Here is a 21,537-nt window from a genome sequence, read left to right as displayed (position 1 = left end):
GTTTTGTGGGGCCGGGGTTTAACTCGATCTAACACAGGCAAGAGGTGCACAGACCGAAACTGCTGCCTGTGCCACGCTGCCTTCATCTGGTGCAGCCTCTGCATTGATCTGGATCAGTTAGTGTCGGCTTATTAAACAAGTCTTAGACCATTCACAATCCTACCAGTTCTCTCAAAGGGTAATGTAGGGCCACAGTGGTGTTCTGGCCTTACACCACCATGGGATCCCATCAAGGCAATCCTTTAAACCTGATAGCCTTTTATGAGGACATCACCCAGTGGTTGGATGATGGTAGAGCAGTGGATGTCGTCTGTCTTGACTTCAGTAAAGCATTTGACACAGTCTCCCATGACATCCTTACAGCTAAACTGAGGAAGTGTGATCTGATGATTGGGTAGTGAGGTGGATTGTGAACTGGCTGAAGGATAGAAGCCAGAGGGTAGTGGTCAATGGGACAGAGTCCAGTTGGAGGCCTGTATCCAGTGGAGTCCCTCAAGGGTCAGTACTGGAACCAGTATTGCTCAACATATTCATCATTGACTTGGATGAGGGAATAGAGTGCATGGTCAGCAAGTCTGCTGATGTCGCTAAACTGGGAGGAGTGGCTGACACACCTGAAGGCTGTGCTGCCATTCAGAGAGACCTGGACAGGCTGGAGAGTTGGGCAGGGAGAAATTTAATGAAATACAACAAGGGCAAGTGTAGAGTCTTGCATCTGGGTAAGAACAACCCCATGTACCAGTACAAGTTGGGGACTGAACTGTTGGGGAACAGCACAGGGGAAAGGGACTTGGGGGTCCTGGTGGACAGCAGGATGACCATGAGCCAGCAATGTGCCCTTGTGGCCAAGAAGGCCAATGGCATCCTGGGGTGTATTAGAAGGGGTGTGGTTAGTAGGTCAAGAGGAGGTTCTCCTCCCCCTCTACTCTGCCCTGGTGAGGCTGCATCTGGAATATTGTGTCCAGTTCTGGGCCCCTCAGTTCAAGAAGGACAAGGAACTGCTCGAGACAGTCCAGCGCAGGGCCACAAAGATGATTAAGGGAGTGGAGCATCTCCCTTATGAGGAAAGGCTGAGGGGGTCTCTTTAGCTTGGGGAAGAGGAGACTGTGGGGGACCTCATTAATGTTTATAAATATGTAAAGGGTGACTGTCATGAGGATGGAGCCAGGCTCTTCTCACTGACATCCAATGATAGGACAAGGGGAAATGGATATAAGCTGGAACGTAGGAGGTTCCGCTTAAACATGAGGAAGAACTTCTTCCCAGTAAGGGTAACGGAACACTGGAACAGGCTGCCCAGAGAGGTTGTGGAGTCTCCTTCTATGGAGATGTTCAAAACCCACCTGGACGTGTTCTTGTGTGATCTGATCTAGATGATCCTGCTCTGGCAGGGGGATTGGACTAGATGATACTTTGGGGTCCCTTCCAATCCCTAACATTCTATGCTTCTGCGTGATTCAGCACTGTTGTACCAAGTTTAGGGCTTTCTGTGCTAAGGCCACTGTGTTTGCTTATTATGCCAAACAGGAGTTAAATATTGCAAGCCTCACCTTAAGTGCAGGAAAATAGCTGGTGGGTTTTGGTATTTGAGGGCGGGGGGTGGTGGTTTTGGGATTTGGGGTTTTTTTTTTGCTTTACTTTGGAGAAACAAGAACATGTCCTGTGCAGGTTCTGGTTTCGTGATCGCATCCGAGACCGTACCTGCTCTCCGGTGGCTATCAATATGCTGAGATTCTTGCCTTTGTCAGTCTAATTTCTAGTTGGTGCAGGTTCTTGACATTCAGCGCTTTATCAAACACAGGCTGCTTGGCACCTATTACCACTGATCTCAGCATTGCTAATAAACAGCAACATCAAGGCCATATTTTCTGGTTCCTGTCAGACCGCTGCTTTCCTGGGTGAAATAAAAGTCCTATTAACATGCTCCTCCTCATTGGCTCTGACAGTTTGATTAATTAGGCCCCCTCTTTAGATGACCTCTGCACTGACACGACAAGGAGGTGAATATAAAATGAATAGTTTGCCCACATAATGGCCTACTGCAAGTTTCAGGTTTTTATCGGATCAGGCTGAATCTGGGACCTGTATTAAAACCTACGATGTACAGCAACGTATGGCTGTGGGTTATGAACCGCAGGCTTTGCGACGTGGTTAAAGAATTAAAACCAAACCAGTCCTAGCCATCCTGATGTACTGACTTCTCCTCTTAAGAACTGATCTCTCTTTTAGTCTCTTGACCATACAATACAAATCTAATTTGTTTACGTTATCAAATAAAATGACCTTTTGTTTTCAACAGATTTTTTATTGCCAGAAAATACAGTATGTTAACTCTGTGGTTATTCAGCCTCTCATAAATACTAATGTAAAGCTATTATTCTAATGCCACTCTATTTAAATGTCAGTCTGCCTTTCTATTATAACCATCATTCATAGGCTTGTAACTCGCAGTAAAAAATTTACTTCAGGTGAGAACTTGGAATATGAGCTCACAACTTTTTGTTTGAAAGTGTAATTTTTAAAAATACAAGTGGATATGATCCCAAGGGACGAATATGTAATTGTGAACCTATAGCACAGCATTCTTAGCGCCAGAAACATCTGATCATGCCAGCACATTGCGCACTGGGCTGTGCCCCTGGCTGGGGCTCGTGCTTTATGGTTCTAGGAGAAGCAGTTTGGGTCAGCTGCTACCCAGAGGTTTGGTACTACGTTGCAATCCAACTAGGAGGCAACTCGGCTTTTCAATAAAACCTGGAGTTTTGACTGTTGGTTGATGAGAAAGACATCTTCCCTACCTCTTTTTTTTTCTTTTTTTTTTTTTTTTTTTTTTTACTGCTGATTGCTTGCACTTAATTATGTTCCCTTAACAATCTCTCGAGAGGAATTGGTTGTTGCACGTTGCCTTGGGGAGATGTGGGGGTCAAAATCCCCTCTTCATCAGGGTGAGAACTGGAAAGAGCATGAATAGCATTTTGTTGGTCAGGTGGAGTCACTGATACTGAGGTAAAAATTCTACTATGTTGGCTTCTAATTAAGTTTTCATGTTAGTTGTTTTTCACCAGAAGAGTGAAACTACTTTTTCAGTCTATGATAACCTGCATCTCCCACAAACCTCTTTGAAGGAGGACATGAAGTGGGTGAGCCTAAAATTAAATGTTTTTGTAAATTGACCTGCATGTAATCTGAGCTCTTTGTTTAATGATCTTGAAGCCAACAAAAGCAAGTGACCCATGCATAAAAACAGATCCTTTTCAATTAAAATAATGCTCCTTTTACCTCTGTGATGCCGAATGCTCTCTGCAGTCTTGTAAGCAGCTTCTGCTTCTTTTATGACCCCCGTATGTTTTTTTTCTTGGTGTCTTCTGTCATTTTTTTTTTCTTCGTGTTCACCTGTTGATCACGTAACTGTATTACTTTAATTGGTTTGCTAAATTGGCTCATGCATAAGACAGCTCCTCCAGGTAATAACCTGAAATGTTAGCTTATATTACTAGGGTCATGCTTGAGTGCTACAGCAGTTGGAGTTTTCATTGGTTTGGGAGTACATCGAGCCGTTTCTTCAAGTTATTTGTTGGACTCCTTGTCGCAGGCAGAGCAACAGGAGATAAATGTATTTTTGTACATACACACACACACACACAGTATGCATGTGATATTGGGTATAGGATTTTGTATGTGTGAACTTTGTTTGCACAAAAGCCTCCCGAGGTTTGCTGAGCTGAGAAGGAGGTGTGAGATGCATTTGGAGATCCACAATCACCCCTTTCCCCAGATGACTTTTTTTTTTTTTTTTTTAGTTTTTGGTTGACAGAGTTTGACAAATTAAATAGCAGTGTTTTGCATGAAGATTGGACAGGAGTTGCTAGCTTTCCCTTCCTGCAGACTCCAAAGCAGGATCACGGTTTTCAGTAAAGGTGAAATTTTGAGTAGGCCAGATGTTAAATTTCTGCACAAAGCAAAGGCTGTAATAAATGAAGAAAATGAAGCAAATCTGCATATCTTTTAAATAAATGACATTTCCTAAAGCTTATAATTAAATAGTAAATCAGTATTATTGCTTAAATTCCAGCCATGCTATTTTATACTGTACCTAAATGCCAAATAAGTGGTATTGTGACACTGGAAACTTTGTTTTGGCTGTTTTCATCTGGTTAGCAAGGGTAAGCGACTTGACATCCAGCTTCAAGAATAAGCTGAAACGGAAGGTAGCACAGACGTCAAACAAACAAGAAATGCTGGGAGCATCCTGTGGCCTAATTATAACTAACTGTTTCCATTCTTTTCTGTAAATTTCGGAAGATTATGTTACAAGTTCCTACAATTAGATATGGTGGGCTATGTGTGCACGGAAGACTAACACATGTGAAACTTGTTTGATTTTCCTACCAGGCATTCTGGAAAGTCTCAGTTTCTTTCTGAAGAATGCTAAGCAGCATTTGAGCAAAATATAAATAAAAATAGTGAGGTATTTATAGATAAACAGCACCATCTGGCAATAAGCAATCTCAGTGTCTGATTTTAAATCGTTTGGAGGAGGTAAGGGTAATTACTTATTGTTAAAGACTAATAGTGAAAATCATGGAGGGCGGCATTCTGTGTCTACCATCTGATTCTCTTTAAGCAAGTCACTTAGACACTTATCCTGGCAAATATATATTCTGGTGTAATCAGTCTAGTTCTACACAGTACCTCTATCTAGCCTGTTCCAAGGCTGAAGTAATTATTACTTGTAAGGTACTTGAAAAGAGTTTTTGAAAGCCTTTGAGTTCCTGTGATTGTGATGCAAGTTTGTGCTTAGTGGGGTTTTTTTTTGGTTGTTTTTTACTTTTCAAAACAACAAACTGATTTGTTAACTCTGGAAATTAGATCAGGAAAAGCAAATGCAACCCAGGCATCCGGGACATAAAGGCGCAAAGACCAAAATCTTTTCTTCTTGATTCTATGTGCTAGAGCATGGACGTGTATTATGTGGAAAGCTCTAAAGCAATGGAAAAACAAGAGCTAAATTTGGCTCTGATGTAAGCCCACTGTTTGAGAGACTTTTTAACTCAGAGTCCTTTTTAGGTGTGTACTAGCCACAGTTTTACGGTGAGAGATTAAGAGTAGTGGGTGATAGATTTCATTCCTAAGGTGGCTCAAAACATAGATGTGATAACTAGTAGGTATTCCTGTAAGCATAAAAAGGCAGGTCTCTCTTGTCTTTGGAGAACAACAGGCTGAGAAAGTTACTGCCTTTCAGGTAGCCCAGCTATTGGTTTTTCCTCCATCATCTGTGGCTGGGTTTTGCACCATGGCTTATAGAAGTAGTGACATCATCTAGTGTTCTCCCTCATTTGTTGGTCAGGATTCAAATAGGACCTGCAAGAACTGGAGCTGGTACAAGGGCTGTTGAGGGATGTATGGGGGGGGCTGTGGCCCCTCTGGGCAGCAGTGAACTGGTACATTGGCTCAGAGGCTCTTGGGGAGTCCCCAGCCAAACCTAATCCTCTGGAGGAAGACTCACCTTTCATGTCAATGTCATTAAGTTATCTATATTAAGAGCAGTATGGGGTGCAGATGTAAAGTTATGTAAAGGTGCTGAAACACTACATCAAAACACATATTTGGAATTCCTCTGGTTTGTGACTTCAGTTTTTATTAATGAATAAATAAGCAATCATGTTGTTCTCTGACCAGCATAGCCTTTCAGGGGAACTACAGAGACGCACTAGCGATGCTAAAGAATTCTGGTTTAAGTGGCATTCAAAAACATGACATTTCTAGAGGCTGTTTTAGGAACAAGAACCGAATTTACCAATAGGGCAGGCAGGCAGGCATAACTACTTGTGTTTTATTTGTTGTACTGCCTTATATCTGGCAACATTGTTTCACAATTCACTGAAATGTAGCTTGCTTCTTTTAAAGGTGATTCATCTTCAGTTAGTGTTTTCCAAAGGATACTTTTATAAATATATAAAGTATTCAACAGAAGCTACAGGATTCCAATTACATCTTTACAGATTTTGCTTTTTTACATCACAGGCACATACATTCCCCAGGTTAATCAAAAATATGCACAAATATGCGTGTTTTGGAGAAGTCTTTACCTCCCTTTGCTTTTGCTCTACTTTAATTCATGTTGTCATTGCAGAAACAGGGCTACTAATAAAACCCTCTTCCAGATCTACCTGGGGTGGAAGCTTTGTCAATTTGCATTTCCTGCAAGGATAATAAGAGGCATGTAGAAAATTAATTTAAGATGTAATACAACTAGCGTATTGTGATCACGTTTACTAGAAGAAACCAGGCATCCAAGCATCATTCTATAACATGGACAGTCGTTGAGCAAAATTGAATGAAAATTTCAGCCTGCTGCTTTTTTCCTTTTCTTTCCTCTTCCCCCCAGCCTGTCCCTCGGAACGGACATTAGATTTATGTTATGAGCTTCAGAGAGCTCCTTCCTCTGGATAGATATTCCATGATTCTCTATGTTTCTACAAAGACTGCAAGATTCTACTGTAACAATTGAGGAGTTCAAACTCTTTTCTGTCCTGCAGCATCCTTTGACACTTCAAGGGTGCATGTACCCTGCACAGGGATGCAGTATGGCAATGAAGGGGAGAATGTAACCACTCTGGAATGAGGAGTAGTTCTGCAAATCAGTCCTGCATGGTACTTCATAGCCTGAGCTGCTGCCACAGTGCACCCATCACTGTGCGGGGAAATGCAGTGTACTTACTGTATGGACCCAGCTGAGGCTGGTGCTAGCTTAGATGAGGTCTGTCCTTCACGCCATCCTCAACCATATGCAGCACAGAAATACGCAAGGTCTAATACTTGCTTCTATTAGTAGGCCTTCATAATTCTGTTCTTTTTAAAAGTAGAATGAAATTAGCCCTTGAGTCAAGTTTGAATTATTTTCATATTTTGGGATATTAAAATACCTCCCAGACCTCATTAAGTAAAGCCCTAAATAAAATAATTACAATACAGTTAGGGATTGGAAAACCTCAGAAGATTTGGAGGAAATTTCCTCTTTGATGAGCAATTCAGACACTTGAGCAAAGGTTGTCTGAGTCGTAAACTTTAAAAAATTCATCCACTCCTTTCTTCTCCTTTCCAGTATCCAGTGGTTTCCTGGTGTTGTCTTCTCCTCCACTTCATTGTGTATTCTTTCCCACTGTCCTCAGCGGGCCCTGTGCTCTTCATCCTGCTGTCCTCTGCGTCTTGTCATCCTCCGTGACATTGCTGGCATTTGAACCTCCTGCGTGTCTGCTCCTTTGGACTTCAGATTCTTAAACCCTGGCATGTTTTCATGTGTTTCTTTACACAACTTCATTCTGTTTTCTTTTTTTATTTAAAACACATCTTCCCCATAGAAGACGAGTTGTGGTCTTAAATACTCTTTGTGATGTTCTGCATTTTTAACATAAAACGTGAACTGAGCAGATGTTTTATGTTCCTCCTCCAAAATGCATCACTTACCATTCAAGACACAGGATAGAAGATGCCAGTGGTTGGTATGGACCATCAGAGAAACCAAGCACTGAAAGGTATCCACAGAGGTAGTAGTAGGCTTTTGATTTGGGAACCAGAGCTCAGTTACCTGTTAAGCAGCAAAGGCAGAGATGCACAGAGAGTGGGAGAGGGAAGAACTGCAAGATGCATAAGAGAATTCTTTTCATGTAGCATTTTTTAGCTGTATAGGACGGCTAAAGCTGTGCTTACTTCTGTATCTGTCCCTGTTTAGGCAATAACCTGATCCAGATCAGCACATCTGTGGAACATGATGAATGGCAGCAGTTGAGGTTCTAGCTTTTTCTTCTTACTGCTGAGAGATTCAAGCACCGGTCTCTATCTGGCAGGAATCTGAGCTAAAATCTCCATTGACCAGTTTGCACAGTTTGAGGTAGAAATTGAAAACAGCTTGGTACAAGGAGGATACTAGGTCACACTAGCTTGTGGGGATGGTGGTGGTTGCTGCAACTTTCATTGTGGAGGACTGCTTCGAACAGAAAAGACATTGTGTGGACTCTTTCCCTCCAAACATGGTGGATTTGTGCGGGTTGTGTTTCTCACATGTTTTGTCATTTAGGCAACCAGTAAGTTTTTAGAGGTTGTGTGTGTGAGTTCAAAGAGAGAGAGAAAACCTACCAAAAAAAAAAAAAAAATTACCAGCAGCTATTGAGGCTTCAGATTTTGTAACTTTGTAAAAATAGCAGAACCTATGTTTTAGGGACTTCACGACTTCTGTGCAGGTCGGTAATAAGGAGACACATACAGTGACATGGCTAACATAATCACAGTGCTAGTACCCGCTTTTGTGAGAGCTTTGGCTGTTTAAAGATGCAGGGTAAGCATAATCCCAAGGAACCTTGCTTCTTGGTTGTGTATTTGTCCTCACTTTCTAAATGGGACACTGAGGCACAGCAGGTAAATGCTAGTGGGAATGAATACAGCTGGAGCCACCAGACCATGCCTTTTACCAGTATCACAACATTACTTATAATGAGCGCATTTAGGAAATCATTTAGCCTTTAAGATTTCCTGGTTGTTGTTACATTATGAAAAAGCATTTTAATATTCACTGTAAGAAAGAGCTTAACTAAAACCTGCTTTGTAGCACTGAAGGCAAGTTTCAGAGCCTTTATAGAAGCTCTTATCTTGTAAAATGTGCTTCCTTAATACAATGTGCCCTTGCCCTGCTCAGCCTTTTGTCTCCATGATTACACACACTCTCCTTCCCCTTCTCCCTCGCCCCATGCTACAATCCCTTTTTGTGTATTCCCACCAGGCACGCTCTGTCTATTGACTGAATGGAGACGGGCACGTGTGTGCTGCTCTGCCCGGGCAAACATTTGTGCACAGTGCTTGGGATGGAGGGAGAAGAATTGAAAGGCTTTTCTTTTATGTGCACAAAGGCCACTTTTTATTTTCCCCCTTTTCTTCTCTTTTTCCCCTTTTGCACTTTGTTCTCTGCTAGTTCACCACACTGCTGCAGCTTTCTTCTGGGACTGTACTAGATACTTTGGGCGTTTGTTCATAGGCTAATCCTGTAACCAAACAGGTCTAGGAGTGCGTATCGGTGTCTTGTCCCACTGGTTTTGTTCTGCTAACAGGGAGCCAGGTCTGTACATTCAGTTGAACAGTGACAAAATAAAGAACATTTCATTATTGTTATTAGTTGTGTAGAAGTGCTTCCTGCTGCGATGGCTTTTAGAGACCCCCTCGGCTGTTGTCCTGTGGAAGGAAACAGATTGAGATTTTTGCCTCCTGTGCACTTTACTCATTGGATTAAGGATAAAATTGAAGCGTTCCTAAAAGACTGGGTAGCCTTAAAAATGAATGAATACACAGGATTAAAAACCTGTGAGATAATTTATTTTTTCTAATCCTGTTTAGAAGTAACTATTGAAATAAATGGATTTACTGGTGGAGGTAAAACGAAAACCTGAATCTAGGAGGTCTCATTGTACATTTACCTTTTGAGTTGTTGAACTCTGAGGATCAGGTAATTAAATTCATGAGCCAGAGAAGAGATGAAAGTAGGTAGTAGGAGATATCATCCTTTAAAAATGTTAAAGTTCCAAAAGGAATTTAAATTCCTGTTATCTCCTGGATGAACTTGGCCATGGCCTTGTGTCTCCTGTTTCCCCGTATGATGCTGTTTGCTTCTGAGGTGTAATAACACCAAGAAGTGGTTGTGATTTTGTGTCATGAAACAATACTCTATCACAGTGCCTTTTTTTTTTTTTTTTTAAACTGTAAGGTAAATAGTAAAACTATACACAGTTACTTGGGAGGAGGGAGATTGGATCAGCTGAAGAGGCAGCTCCCTGCCTTTAAAGCAGATGGATTTGTGTGTCTTGTGAGGGGGTTCTTCCAACACACCTGCAAAGGGAGGGTGAGTCTTGTTGCGAAGCTTAAGATCCCCTCCTTCTTGGTAATATGTCAAGTGATGTCTGACTCTCTCACAGCACAAGATGTGAAGATAATATGCAGCCTACTGCATAAGCATTCTTTTAATTGCAGAAAATGTAACTTCCAAAATGCCAGGTGGAGGGGCATCTGTGGAGATTTCTGCTTAGAAATGAAGAACTGAAGAGAGTAACGATGGGCCAGGTGTCTGCCTTTCATGAGGATATTCCCTGTGTCACATCTGGTGCCAACATAACTGCTACCCCTAAATGATAAGGAAGCTTTGCAGTCGGGGGAGGGCTGAGCTGTCAGGTGAGCCAGGGATCAAGAATTATCGTGACGGTTTGATGGCACATGAAGGATGCTGTGAAGTGTGGCGTGGTTCTGATGAGCAGAGGCTCAATTAGGTTCTCCTGGACGTGGGCTGACACGCCAGGCTAGCGGGAGCCATGTCACACTGTGCATTGAGCATGAGGAAGTGTTTCTGGTCCATCAAATGTAAAATGACAAAATAATTTGTAATCTCTCATTACTAATCCCTGTGGTTTTTAGGTCTGTGCTTCCCTTGTGACATTATTCAACAGCTGATAGCTTTCTTTTCTTGCCAGCTACTTAAAAATGAAGGATACTATAATGGTTTTAGGAGTTAACGAAAATCTTCTACTTACAGCTTCATAGGAAAGAAAAATATATCAGATCTTAAATATGGTTACTAATGACTAAGGAGCCTTTATTTGCACCTGATGACAATTTACCACAGGTGGGTGCAGCCAAAGTTCATTATAGACTTTTCTTCCTAGATAGGAGGAAGTTTCTCCAGTAAATAATCAGCTTGGGAATGTGCTGCAGAAGGCATGTATACTATGTGCACAGTTTTTTTTTCTCTAAATTGTTTAAAAGCTGAGAGCAACTCTTTTTGACTCTTACGTATGCAAAAAAGAGCACTAATAGGAGTGAAATATCCCTATCTGATACTCCTCGATGGGGATGCTACCTACCTACAGTGCAGTCTTTGTCTTTCCCACACCCATTTAAAATTTGCTGGGGGTAAACAGCGATTCCTCTGTCCCCTCACAGGATTCACAGCACGTCAACTCCCATTCATTTGTGCTGCAACACAGCTTAACGCAAACATCGGGTGACCTTCCTTGTGGTCTCATCTAAACCTGGATCTGTGCCATGAAGCCATTTTTCTTCTTGGTGGTGCTCTGAACGCGTCTTCTTTCCTCTTGGCTTTCTGGTGAGGCCGGAGCCACCTCGGAGAGCTGGGGGCCGGTCAGGGCACGGTACTCTCAGCCAATATGCAATGCTCGTTGTGTTTTAAATGCCTGAAACCTAAATCCAGGTGTTCCTCCAGTCATGCCTACTCTTCTCCTCGATTATTTATTTAGTATGAAAATATTTAGTATATTAAGAAGTACTTGGCCGTCTTTTTTTTTTTGTGCGCATGCTGCATAATGGAGAAGGTTTCTCGAAAGTTTTCTTACAAGTGGATTCCCATGTGGTGCCTGTTAGTCACAGCTAATTACAGAGGCTGGGGAATGAAGAATATATCAGAGCTCAGGTTCCCTCCTCCTCCTCCCCCCAGTGCTTCAGAAGAAAATAAAATAAATAAAAAAACCTGCAGACAAATCCAGGTTTTTCTGTGGTGGTAGTCTCCAGAGAGATCACAGATGTGGTTTCACATTTCAGGTTTAACTATGGTGTAATAACTACAGTATTATCTGCAAGAGAAGGCAAGTGGGGAAAGAATCATTAATTGACAGTGAAAAGTTCAACCTGTGCGCTGTGTTTGGTTTTTTTAAGCAGCCAAATGTTTAGCCAAACTATATTTTAACTTTTAACTGAGCCCTAAAGGTTACGATAATCTTGATATGTTAAAATCTAGGAACGTTATAGGAAAGGAAGTTCAGATACGTGTTTCAGAAAGGTCAATCATAGAAAAGCAGAAACACTTGTGATTTAGCTAAAGCTATGACACGTGCTTCAGTTTCAATTCAGTTGCCTACAGAGCTCCCGTGTGAGGTACAGTGACCTTACTTTACAACACGTGAACTTTTTTAAACATTTCAGTGGGTGCAGAGTAAGACAGCAGTGAAAGGTGAAGTTTCGTTGCTATGCACGTGAGGGAACCCATAGCTTACATAAAATGTTTAACTAACATCTAATTTTCCTGTCTCTTTTTAGCATTCATCCAGTATCCAGGAAGTCTGCTAGGTTTAACGAGTTCCTATGTGTGTGTAATATAAGTATTAGTTCAGTAAGACTGCATGGGATATGTCTATTATTTGTTATTAAGACACCAGTGACCTTCCTGCTCCTATATTAGCAGCGCCTGCTGTTTTCCCATACTGCTGATTGTCAGGAATTCAGACCATACATATAACCGGGTATACTATTCACTCGTCAAATGATTGTCTCTGGAAAACAAAATAACTTCAGTTAATAATAAAAAAAAAAATAGAGATGAAATCTCAGCAGGAAATTTCCACTTGAATGCATATTTGAGGCTGAAAAAATGCATAATTTAGAGGGTGCAGGAGGCAGATTACATAATGAAATGATGTAGGGACTCTTAATGATCTCTCTCCTTTTAACAGGTATGCTTTTCTTTAAGATTGGTTTGGAGTTAGTTTTTTCCCCTCAATTCTTATTTTTTATTTTCAGAACTGCAGTGCACAGAAGATCACAGAGGTAGCTTGAACTCTTAGAAAGATAGCCCAGATGGCTAGGGCTAGGATGGGAGTACCTACCTAGAAAATGAAGCAACACAGTCTAAATCTGTTGCTTGAGCTTTAGGAAACACATGCATGGATGAAAACTCTTAAAATTAGTAAAATTCTAACAGGTGTATAAAAAGTTGTTAGTAACGGATGTAAATATTATATTATCTCTTCAGAACAATTGCTCTGTGGACTTATGTGATAAGGAAAGGCTGTATTATAATATACCTGCATCAAAATGATTCAGTTTGGCTGCTATACATTGAAAAAGTGCTCCTAGAAGGTGCACTTTTCATCACTACGTGCTGAGTTGATGAATAAACCAACGTCTCAGAACAACGCTATGCTATGGTGGAGGATGCTGAGGATCTCAGCTTCCCTTAAGAATACTAAATGAATTTAAATTATAAGATTGCTTTAAAAAGTCATTGTGAGGCTAAACATTATGTGATCAAGACCTCTAGGAGGCTCAGGAGTTGAAAGACAAGTTATGACAGTGTTCTGATATTAAAATTGCTAGAAGGAGCAAGTTTGATTGTAGTGAAATACTGTAGGACAGATGGTGCGTATAACCACTGCATCATACGGCCTTTCCATTCAGCTGTTACCCACTAGCTGCCTTGTGCTGTGAGAAATTCTTTTGCCTCCAAAAACTACTGAGATTTTGGTTTGGTTTGGTATGTAACATAAGGAAGGAGTTCTTCTCTTTGAACATCCTCAACGTTGGAAGAAAGCTTTGGGTTTAGTCTGTGTTATTTTAACTTTTTTCCCTTCGCTCTGGTGGATAAACACCCTCAGGGCTGAAAATTCGTGTACAAAAAGAGCACAGGATATTAATCTAAATTCAAACGTATGGATTAGTGTATGTATGGATTTGAACCAGTTTGTTTTAGCAACATCCCCTTCAAAAAGGCTATCTGCAAGTAATCTCTGAAGTACGGAAGTTATTTCAATTCAGAAAAATTGGAGAAGGGAAGATATTTTTATTTTACACTGATGCAGTTCATCTTATTTTCCCCCAAAGGACGCCATGGTTTAATGGATGGGGCTTTAACCTACCCAGAGGTCAGTCTTTGCTAGACAAGTGGAACCTTATTCCTGAGGGAATTGATATACTAATGACACATGGACCTCCCCTTGGTAAGTGAAACAAAAGCTGTGTGTGATTTTTTTGCATGAGAATTTTACTTCAAATATAAGCAAAATTAATAATGCTATAAGCCAGACTGTAATGTCACCCTAACTCAAAACTATTGCTAAACCTGTTATGGAAGAAGCGTGAAGTAATTATTAGGCTTAGCAGATGTGTTGAGCTTCCTGGTGCTTTTTACTAAAAATTATATTTTTTGTTTAACTCAAGCTAGGAAAAATCAAATATCTGATTGCATAGCCGTTAGAGTTTGGCATTTTATTTAAGAATAGTGTTCCTCTGACAAACAGTTTCCAATCCCACGTGATTTTTCAGAGATTGACTAAAACTTCTAAAATATTTTTCTGCTACAATGACAAGTTTCGTTAAGGTTTTAGAGTATGCAGTCCAGGGCTCAGGAGTATGTAGTCACATATTCTCCTTGATCATTTCCTTGGAAACTTAGACTATGTAACAGTAGTGTTAAAGATACTAGTTGGCTTATAGCAAATTTGTGAAGGATTAAAATTATGTCTTCAGATAATTGTTCCTTACTCAAACTTACGACAGGTGAGGACAAGTATATGAATGCATAATTTGGTTTTTTATGAATTAGTTGAAGTTTCTCATTTAGTTAAAGATTGCTTGCCTTGTAAATGTAATTCATTGACCTCCATTGTAATTCTAAGTTCTAAACTAAGTTCTCATGGTCTCAAAAAGACACTGAGACGCTCATTCAACAGAGGCAAGGAGTACTTAGTTTCAGCATATCTAAAGTCATTAAAGCCTACACTAAAACCATTTGAAATTCCCCACTATTTTTTTCCCTATCATGTACCCCACAAGATATCGTACATTACGTACTGCTTTTGTTTAAGACATGTGTAGCAAGCAGTCTAGGACTTACCTTTAATGTTTTGGTTGCTTTTTAAATATGACTTATCAGGATAAGAAAATGTGTCAATCTCTTCATTACCGTTATTGTTGGTAGACTGTGAGTTCGTCGGGGTTTTAGTAATCTTTTGAAATCCAAGGGGTCAGATCCTCACATGATCACATGAACTCACTGACTTTTGAGATGGTAGTGAATATAAAAAAAAATTTCTCAGAATTGCAAGGTGCCGTTGTAAAACAGCATTTAAATGCTACCAGGCTGTGTTGGTGCACTCATAGAGCGTCTTGGTGACCGTGGAGTTAGGGATTGATGCCTGCTTATGTTTTGTATCAAGAGTAAGTTAAGAGTCAGCAATCTAAGCAGAGCTAATGGAGAAAAAACGTACAGAAAGTTTTTGACCAGTAACGCACTTACCGCTTCTCTCATATCTTGGTTACTCTATTAATACTGCTTAGAGAATGTGATAAGACGATCTGCAAATTCTGTTTAATCTTACTAGAGCTACCAGCGTGCTGCGTTGATAAAGCAGTGATACACCATCCACTGACAGTGGAGCACACTGGGTATTGAAACCAACGCTTCAAATAGCACTCTTTTAATCTGTTTATTTTCCCGAAGAAGAAAAAAAAACCCCAAGCATGTTTATAATGTTTCGTGGGTGCTGTTTTAAATGGGTTGCTAATCCATCTGCTCTGAATTGGGCTCATATAGAAATGCTGTGATGCTGCAGACGCTAATGAGTGCTTTAATTGAATAAGGGTTCTTAAATTTTGAGTTTGATGAAGATTATGAAGTTCAATTTCAAAAGGTTGGTACCGTATTTTAACTACAGATACAGATTAGGTGCTAGTACTGTGCCTAAAAAGAGGGGGTCTAGGTCTTAGCCTGCATGATAATATTGACAAAATGCTGCTTTTTAAATTACATAAATATTAAGGGAGATAGAGCTGTAACTGGACTCTGTTCTCTCTGAAATTCAGTCAAGTTCACGTCACAACATGTTTTTACTAAGGGGGATAAACTTGGCACAGGGTATAATTACTCTAAAGTCAGTAGAAGGGTGCTACAGTTGGTTGTGGCTCTGGATTTCCCTTTTACTCCTCCTTATTCATCTTGCTCTGCTGATCCTTATCGGTGCTAGTCCAGGCAGCAGACTTCTGCAAAAACTGATGTCAAGTTCTGTGCGTTTTTCCGTATTATCTGAAGGACTGAGTGGCAACATGGTCAATTCACACTAGCTTGTTGAAAGCTGTTTTGCTACGTTGCTTGTTGGTGGTGACCAGCGACTCAGAATTAACCCGATGCTTTCAGACTGTGGTTCTCTGGTAGTTGTGGGAGACCATATTTTAAATCTTTAGGGTGGCAGAGGTGTTGGGTCATAGATCAGCTGATCTTCCTGAGGTATTTCGTTTCTGGAGTAACCATCTAGCTGGCTTGGGAAGCTGACTGCTGTGAGAGCCAGAGGAAAGAGAAGAAAAATCTGCAGCAGTGCCAGGAATAAACGTCCCAGGGTTTCAAGGTGGAAGATGAGTCTAAACCTATAGTTTAAAAAAACAGGTCACATCCAGAAAAATATTAATGCAGATGGAGGGAGGAAATCTTAAGGAAGACAAAGTGACAGTGAAACGTTTCTTAAAAGCCATTGTGTGCTTTAATTGGAGAGGTTACGACTACAGATAATGTAATAAACCTTCCGTGAATTATGACTTCCTGAAAGACTACGTGAAACCTTACCTGAATAGAGGAAAATTAATAGTATTGATTGCATTTTGCCTTCAGGTTTTCGAGACTGGGTTCCAAAGGAGCTGCAGAGAGTGGGTTGTGTGGAACTGTTGAACACAGTGCAGAGGCGAGTAAGGCCCAAACTCCATGTATTTGGTGGGATTCATGAAGGTAAGGAGCAGCACTACTCCCCTCTTCGATCTCAGGCTAATTTCAAAGAAGTGCATTTTGATGGTGCCTTGCAAAGGGTAAATAATGATGTATCAGACTAAAGTAGGTAGGGAATTGAGGGGAGCAATTGCATGCACAATACTTTGTAAATTTATGCCAGAATTAAAACAGGGTGCTTCAGGAACATGTGCTACATTTAGCCACCTACATCCTTCACTGTGCAAAGGTTGTTCTGTACAGGTTATTTGAAAGCAATTCAAATTTTGACAAACTTAGTTAGAGAAACAGATGAGATCCCCACACTTGCAAGCCAAAATGAAAATTATTCCCATTATTCCGAGCACAGGAGCCAAGAAAGGTGCTAGAAAAAAAAAAAGAAAATCATAGACAACTCACTGTCTCAGCTTACCTCCCTCAGTGTATAAGGAAAAGCAGAAAGGAGGGCATCTTGAATCAGACATCAGGAGGAGAGATTGCCAGAACTCACTTTGCATACATTTCTAAAAGCATCCTGTAATACAGTTTGTACCGTGTATGTAACCTTCCAGCAATCTCGTATTCTAGAAGAGACATTTCCCCACTGTCAGTACCAGATCCGGCAGAGTATGAAGCTTCAAGAACAATAAGCTCAGTTTGTGGTAGTGGAAGAGACTGAGAGATTAAACACATCTTGGAGATACTTAAATATTTAATACCATTTTGTAGCTTTCATGTGGCTAAGAGACAAACATTGAGTTCTGCCTGAGAGAGAGTGTAAGACTTTGTGACCCTAGAACTCAAAATTACACATTAAATGCTTAATATTGTCTCCCCTGGAGGTTTCTCCATTGACTCTAATTAGGTTCTCCATAGGCTTAAAGATTTGGAGGACTTTGTAAAAGAAAAATAAAAAAAGGACAGCTTTCTCTACTAGTGGTGTTGGTTTTTCTGAAGCCCTTTTGACTTTTTACAATGAGTTTCATGCCTGGTATCTGTAAATAAAGAGATTATAATGGAAATACTGACATGACCTTAAGTGTAGTGGCATGAATAGCAGTCTTTTAACATACCCAGTAAAAGATTGGATATTTTGTATAAATATTAATCCTTATATATTAAGAATAAGTGAATAATACAACAAGACTTTCAGCTAAAATATGTAAATTGTCTACACCCTTTGTAGGCACGTTGGATGATGAAACTTCTAGTTGTAATAATGTTAAGTAACGGAAGAGGAAGGTATTTTAATGTACAATATTATTATTATGAGAAAGCACTGAGGAACCATGGGCAGCACCTTACGTTTAAATCTCATGGGAGAGGTGGTAGTACATACTAAAAGTGAAATTCAAATACATTCTTACAAGAATACTACAGAAAAGTTAAAATCCTGTGTAGTACTTACACAGAAGACATAAGAATGGCTTGTTTCAGTACAGAAAGAAATAGCCCAGTGTTAAGAGCATTATCTTACAGTGCAATTAATTCTCATCCAACTCCAGCTGAGATGAACAAGCACCACATTCCATTAAGTCAATGGAGGCTATACATACATTTTGGTGATGCAGGTTTTTTTCCTGGTTGATAAGCAAGAACAACTGCACACAAGGTTTCTCCCACCATGAGATGATCTAAATCAAAATTGCCAGTCTAAATAAATAAAGTAATACAGGCGGACAGTGCAGCAATTCTGACGTGATTATTCTTTCTGATAGACACTGTGGGTAGCTGTATTTATCTTAGCTTTCAGACAGCGGTGATCTGTACTGTATCATAATGGTTTAAAAGAAAAACATTTTTTCCCTCTGGGCTAGCAATGGGAATTTCTCTTCCTCCATGAAACTCTGATGGTTTTCTTTTTTTTTTAGAAAAAGTACATTTGGTGCCAAATTGTTTCTTGATTTTTTTACTAGCTTCTTTGTTGGCTTTCTGTGGATGTCAGCTGAAAACAACAGCAAAACTTTTTCTCATGTTTTGCACTGGTGGAACTGGGGCCCCTCTCTCCTTATCCTTGAGAGAATGTCTGTAAGAGGAGAGCTTCTGCTTTCTCAGTATCTCTGTACTTTTGCTATCATTAGTTTTCTCACATCATGTTTGTTGAAAGAAGGCTCAGGTGTGACTCAGTTCATGGGTTGCTATAGTTTGCTCCACTTGCCCAAAAGCATTGGAGTACACAGCCTTCCGTTATGTCCTATTCCTGTGTGGCAAGTGGGAGAGAAGACAAAAGCCAGCAGAGAAACAGCATTGCTGCTGTTTACTGAGATGCACTCTGAACAACAGCGTTACTGGCCAGATGTTTAGAAGGTTGAGAACAGTCTTCAGCATCCTGAAACTGATGCCATAGTGTTACTGAGGGGTCAGGTCCTTGGCATGCTGAAAAACCTGTGATTAATATTCACTGCTTCTTGCTTTTTTATTCGGGAATGAGTTATCAAGATCCCTTCGTAATGAAAAGCAGTCATCTGTTTAACCTTCACCTCAATTTTCTGCTTAAGCTAGGGATCATCCATTGGCCTCCAGTGCTCTGTTGTGTTTGTAGCCGGAGATTCCTTTCCTTAGTCATGGTTTTCACTGGTAAATTTAATAAATAAATAAATAAAATATGTATGTGCATACATTTTTAACCCACTAACGAGTTTCCGAGGTTTCACAAGGCAGCACATACACCAGCTTGGCAGTCCTGTGATGAGGAACTGGATGATAAGGGCTGGCATGGGGAAGGCTTACTGGGTTCCGTTCATTGCCCAGAGAGGGGTGGTTTTTTGTAGGTGAAACTGAAGTTACTTCTAAATCCTTTGCTCCTGATTGATCTTTTTCTTGTGACAGACATTACAGGCATGCAAACTACAGCTCACTGATTAAGTAATTAGAAACAGTACATATGTGGGTTTTTTTTCTGGTTTTGCTGTATCAGTTGCAACAGAGGATTTTCCATGGGGGTAAAAAGTTTGTACATAGAACGAAAACATCAGTTCTTATATCAAGTACAGTACATTGTATTTTTTTTTTTTAATCAAGCTTTTGTGGCAGCTTTCAAGAGCTTGTATCATTTTGAAGGAATTAATTTAATTTTATTCCAAAGCATTGATCTCACAACAAGCTTTCAGTGCAGCTGCCCATGGGCAGTGTTGTTTGTTTATATTACAGTGAGTGTAACATGTTCTCCCTACAGGTTATGGCATTATGACAGACGGTTACACAACGTACATCAACGCTTCAACATGTACAGTCAGCTTTCAACCAACCAACCCTCCAATTATATTTGACCTTCCAACCCCTCAAGGTTCATGAAGCACTACTACACATTTGGAACCGGGGAAGGTCTATAAACTGCCATTTTCTAATTATAAAACGTACATTGTTACATGTTTATTTCAAAATCGGGGGGAGGTGTGAGAATTTGGGGGAACTATGGGCTTTTTGGTTTGGGGTGGGTTTGGGGAGGTTTTTGTTTGTTTGTTTTTGTAAATTACTGGTACAAAGGAAACGAAGAAGAGTTAGAGGTTGTGCTTTTTGGAAATGCAGCATTCATTTTAAATTGATAAAGCATTGTGAATTTGTAAAATGAATTTTGTTTTTCAATAAATTTGCCATTGTAAATTGTTATAGTGTTCTCAAAAGGACAGCCAAGCTTTCTTTTAATAAGTGAGAGACCTTATTTTAATATTATATTATAAGCTAAAAATAGGCAGCATTTAAAAACACCCAAATTTGCACAACTTATGTTATTGTCGGGGTTTTTTAAGTGTCTTCTTTTTCCCTAGTCTAAATGTTAGCTTTTCATCTCCATTTATATCAATTTTCTTTTTTGTAGCACAAACAGTATTTTGGGGTCCATTTGCCTCTTGATACGTGTGCATGTACTGAAACTTGTTTCTATTAACAGTAGAATGCTGCAAGGGGAAAATAGGCTTCTCAATTGTTTGTCTCTACCTGCTTTCTATGTTAAAGACTGATATAGATAGCCACAGCCTGTATGTGATATCTACTTTTTATTGTTTGTTTTTAAATTATTTTAGCTTTAAAAGACTGTGGGTGAAAGCTGCAAAGAGCAGGTATTTCATGCAGTAAAAAAAAAATGTAAATGCGGACTCCTTTTAAATATGAATTTATATATATATGTATTTTTTGTGCATTATAACTAAGCTAGGATTTAATATTGCCAGTATAGCATCTGCAAAATTATGCTGTACAGCACATCTAAATTATGAAGGATGTGACACATTTTCCAAGTGCTCAAGGCCTTCAAGAGCCCAAGTTAAATCTTTGTTGTAGTTCAGGCATGTATAGAGTCAAATGGATACAATCAAGCCTAACTAAAATAAGGCTTAGTTGTCCTTTATATTTAAATATTCTTCTTGTCTCTTTATTTCCTTCTTCTTATTTTGCACTGTGTGTAAATGCAATCTCGCTAGCACAAAATATTGTTGCAGATAGTTACTTCTGTTCTACCACTGTAAATGCTATTGAGCTTTGTTCTTTTTTATGTTACCTTGTTAATGGAATTTAGAAAAGCAGTTTTTTCTTTAAATTTATTGTGATATTATATCTAGCGGCCTTTATATGCAAATAAAATTGCAAGATTTTTAAATATGCGGTTTAAGGGAATTTTGCATTTTTCTGCGGCATTAACAATTTGATGGGCAGTGATAAGGGTAAGTAAGAAGTTTTCTATTTCTCAATAAATTTTTATTGCTTACCATTCATAGGATGTCATTTGGGTCGATAAAGCACTCAGACTTCTCCTTCCGTTTCTCTGCCATCCATCTTTCCATTTCTCTTAGACAGAAGAGATTTTGTCTTCAGATGTTGTAATTCAGTGCAACCAAGTTTGCGCAGTTAAGCCTTGTAGGATGCTATTCCAGACGACAGGAGGAAAAATTGATTAGGCAGTAACCTTTGTACTTCCTCACTTGGTCATTAGTACCGAGCTGCAAGTGCCTTATGCTCATCCGTTGTGGGTTAAGAAATGAATAGTCATGGATGAAATATATCACTTCTTATCTGGATTTCTTCTG

The 21,537-nt window shown here is 39.8% G+C and overlaps 1 protein-coding gene across 1 annotated transcript in view; it reads left to right on the top strand.

Annotated features, from left to right (window-relative positions):
• Positions 1 to 19,810, top strand: part of MPPED2 (metallophosphoesterase domain containing 2) — a 106,130-nt gene extending 86,320 nt beyond the window's left edge. Inside the window, exons 4-6 of the mRNA XM_086613565.1 lie at positions 13,648 to 13,763; positions 16,427 to 16,540; positions 19,692 to 19,810. Of these exons, the coding sequence (XP_086469691.1) occupies positions 13,648 to 13,763; positions 16,427 to 16,540; positions 19,692 to 19,810 (349 nt within the window). The remainder of the gene's footprint in view (positions 1 to 13,647; positions 13,764 to 16,426; positions 16,541 to 19,691) is intronic.
• The last annotated feature ends 1,727 nt before the right edge of the window (positions 19,811 to 21,537 follow it).

Source organism: Tauraco erythrolophus, chromosome 6, assembly GCF_009769465.1.
Source record: "Tauraco erythrolophus isolate bTauEry1 chromosome 6, bTauEry1.pri, whole genome shotgun sequence".
NCBI classification, from domain to species: Eukaryota; Metazoa; Chordata; class Aves; order Musophagiformes; family Musophagidae; genus Tauraco; species Tauraco erythrolophus.
This window is presented reverse-complemented; position numbering and strand designations above follow the sequence as displayed.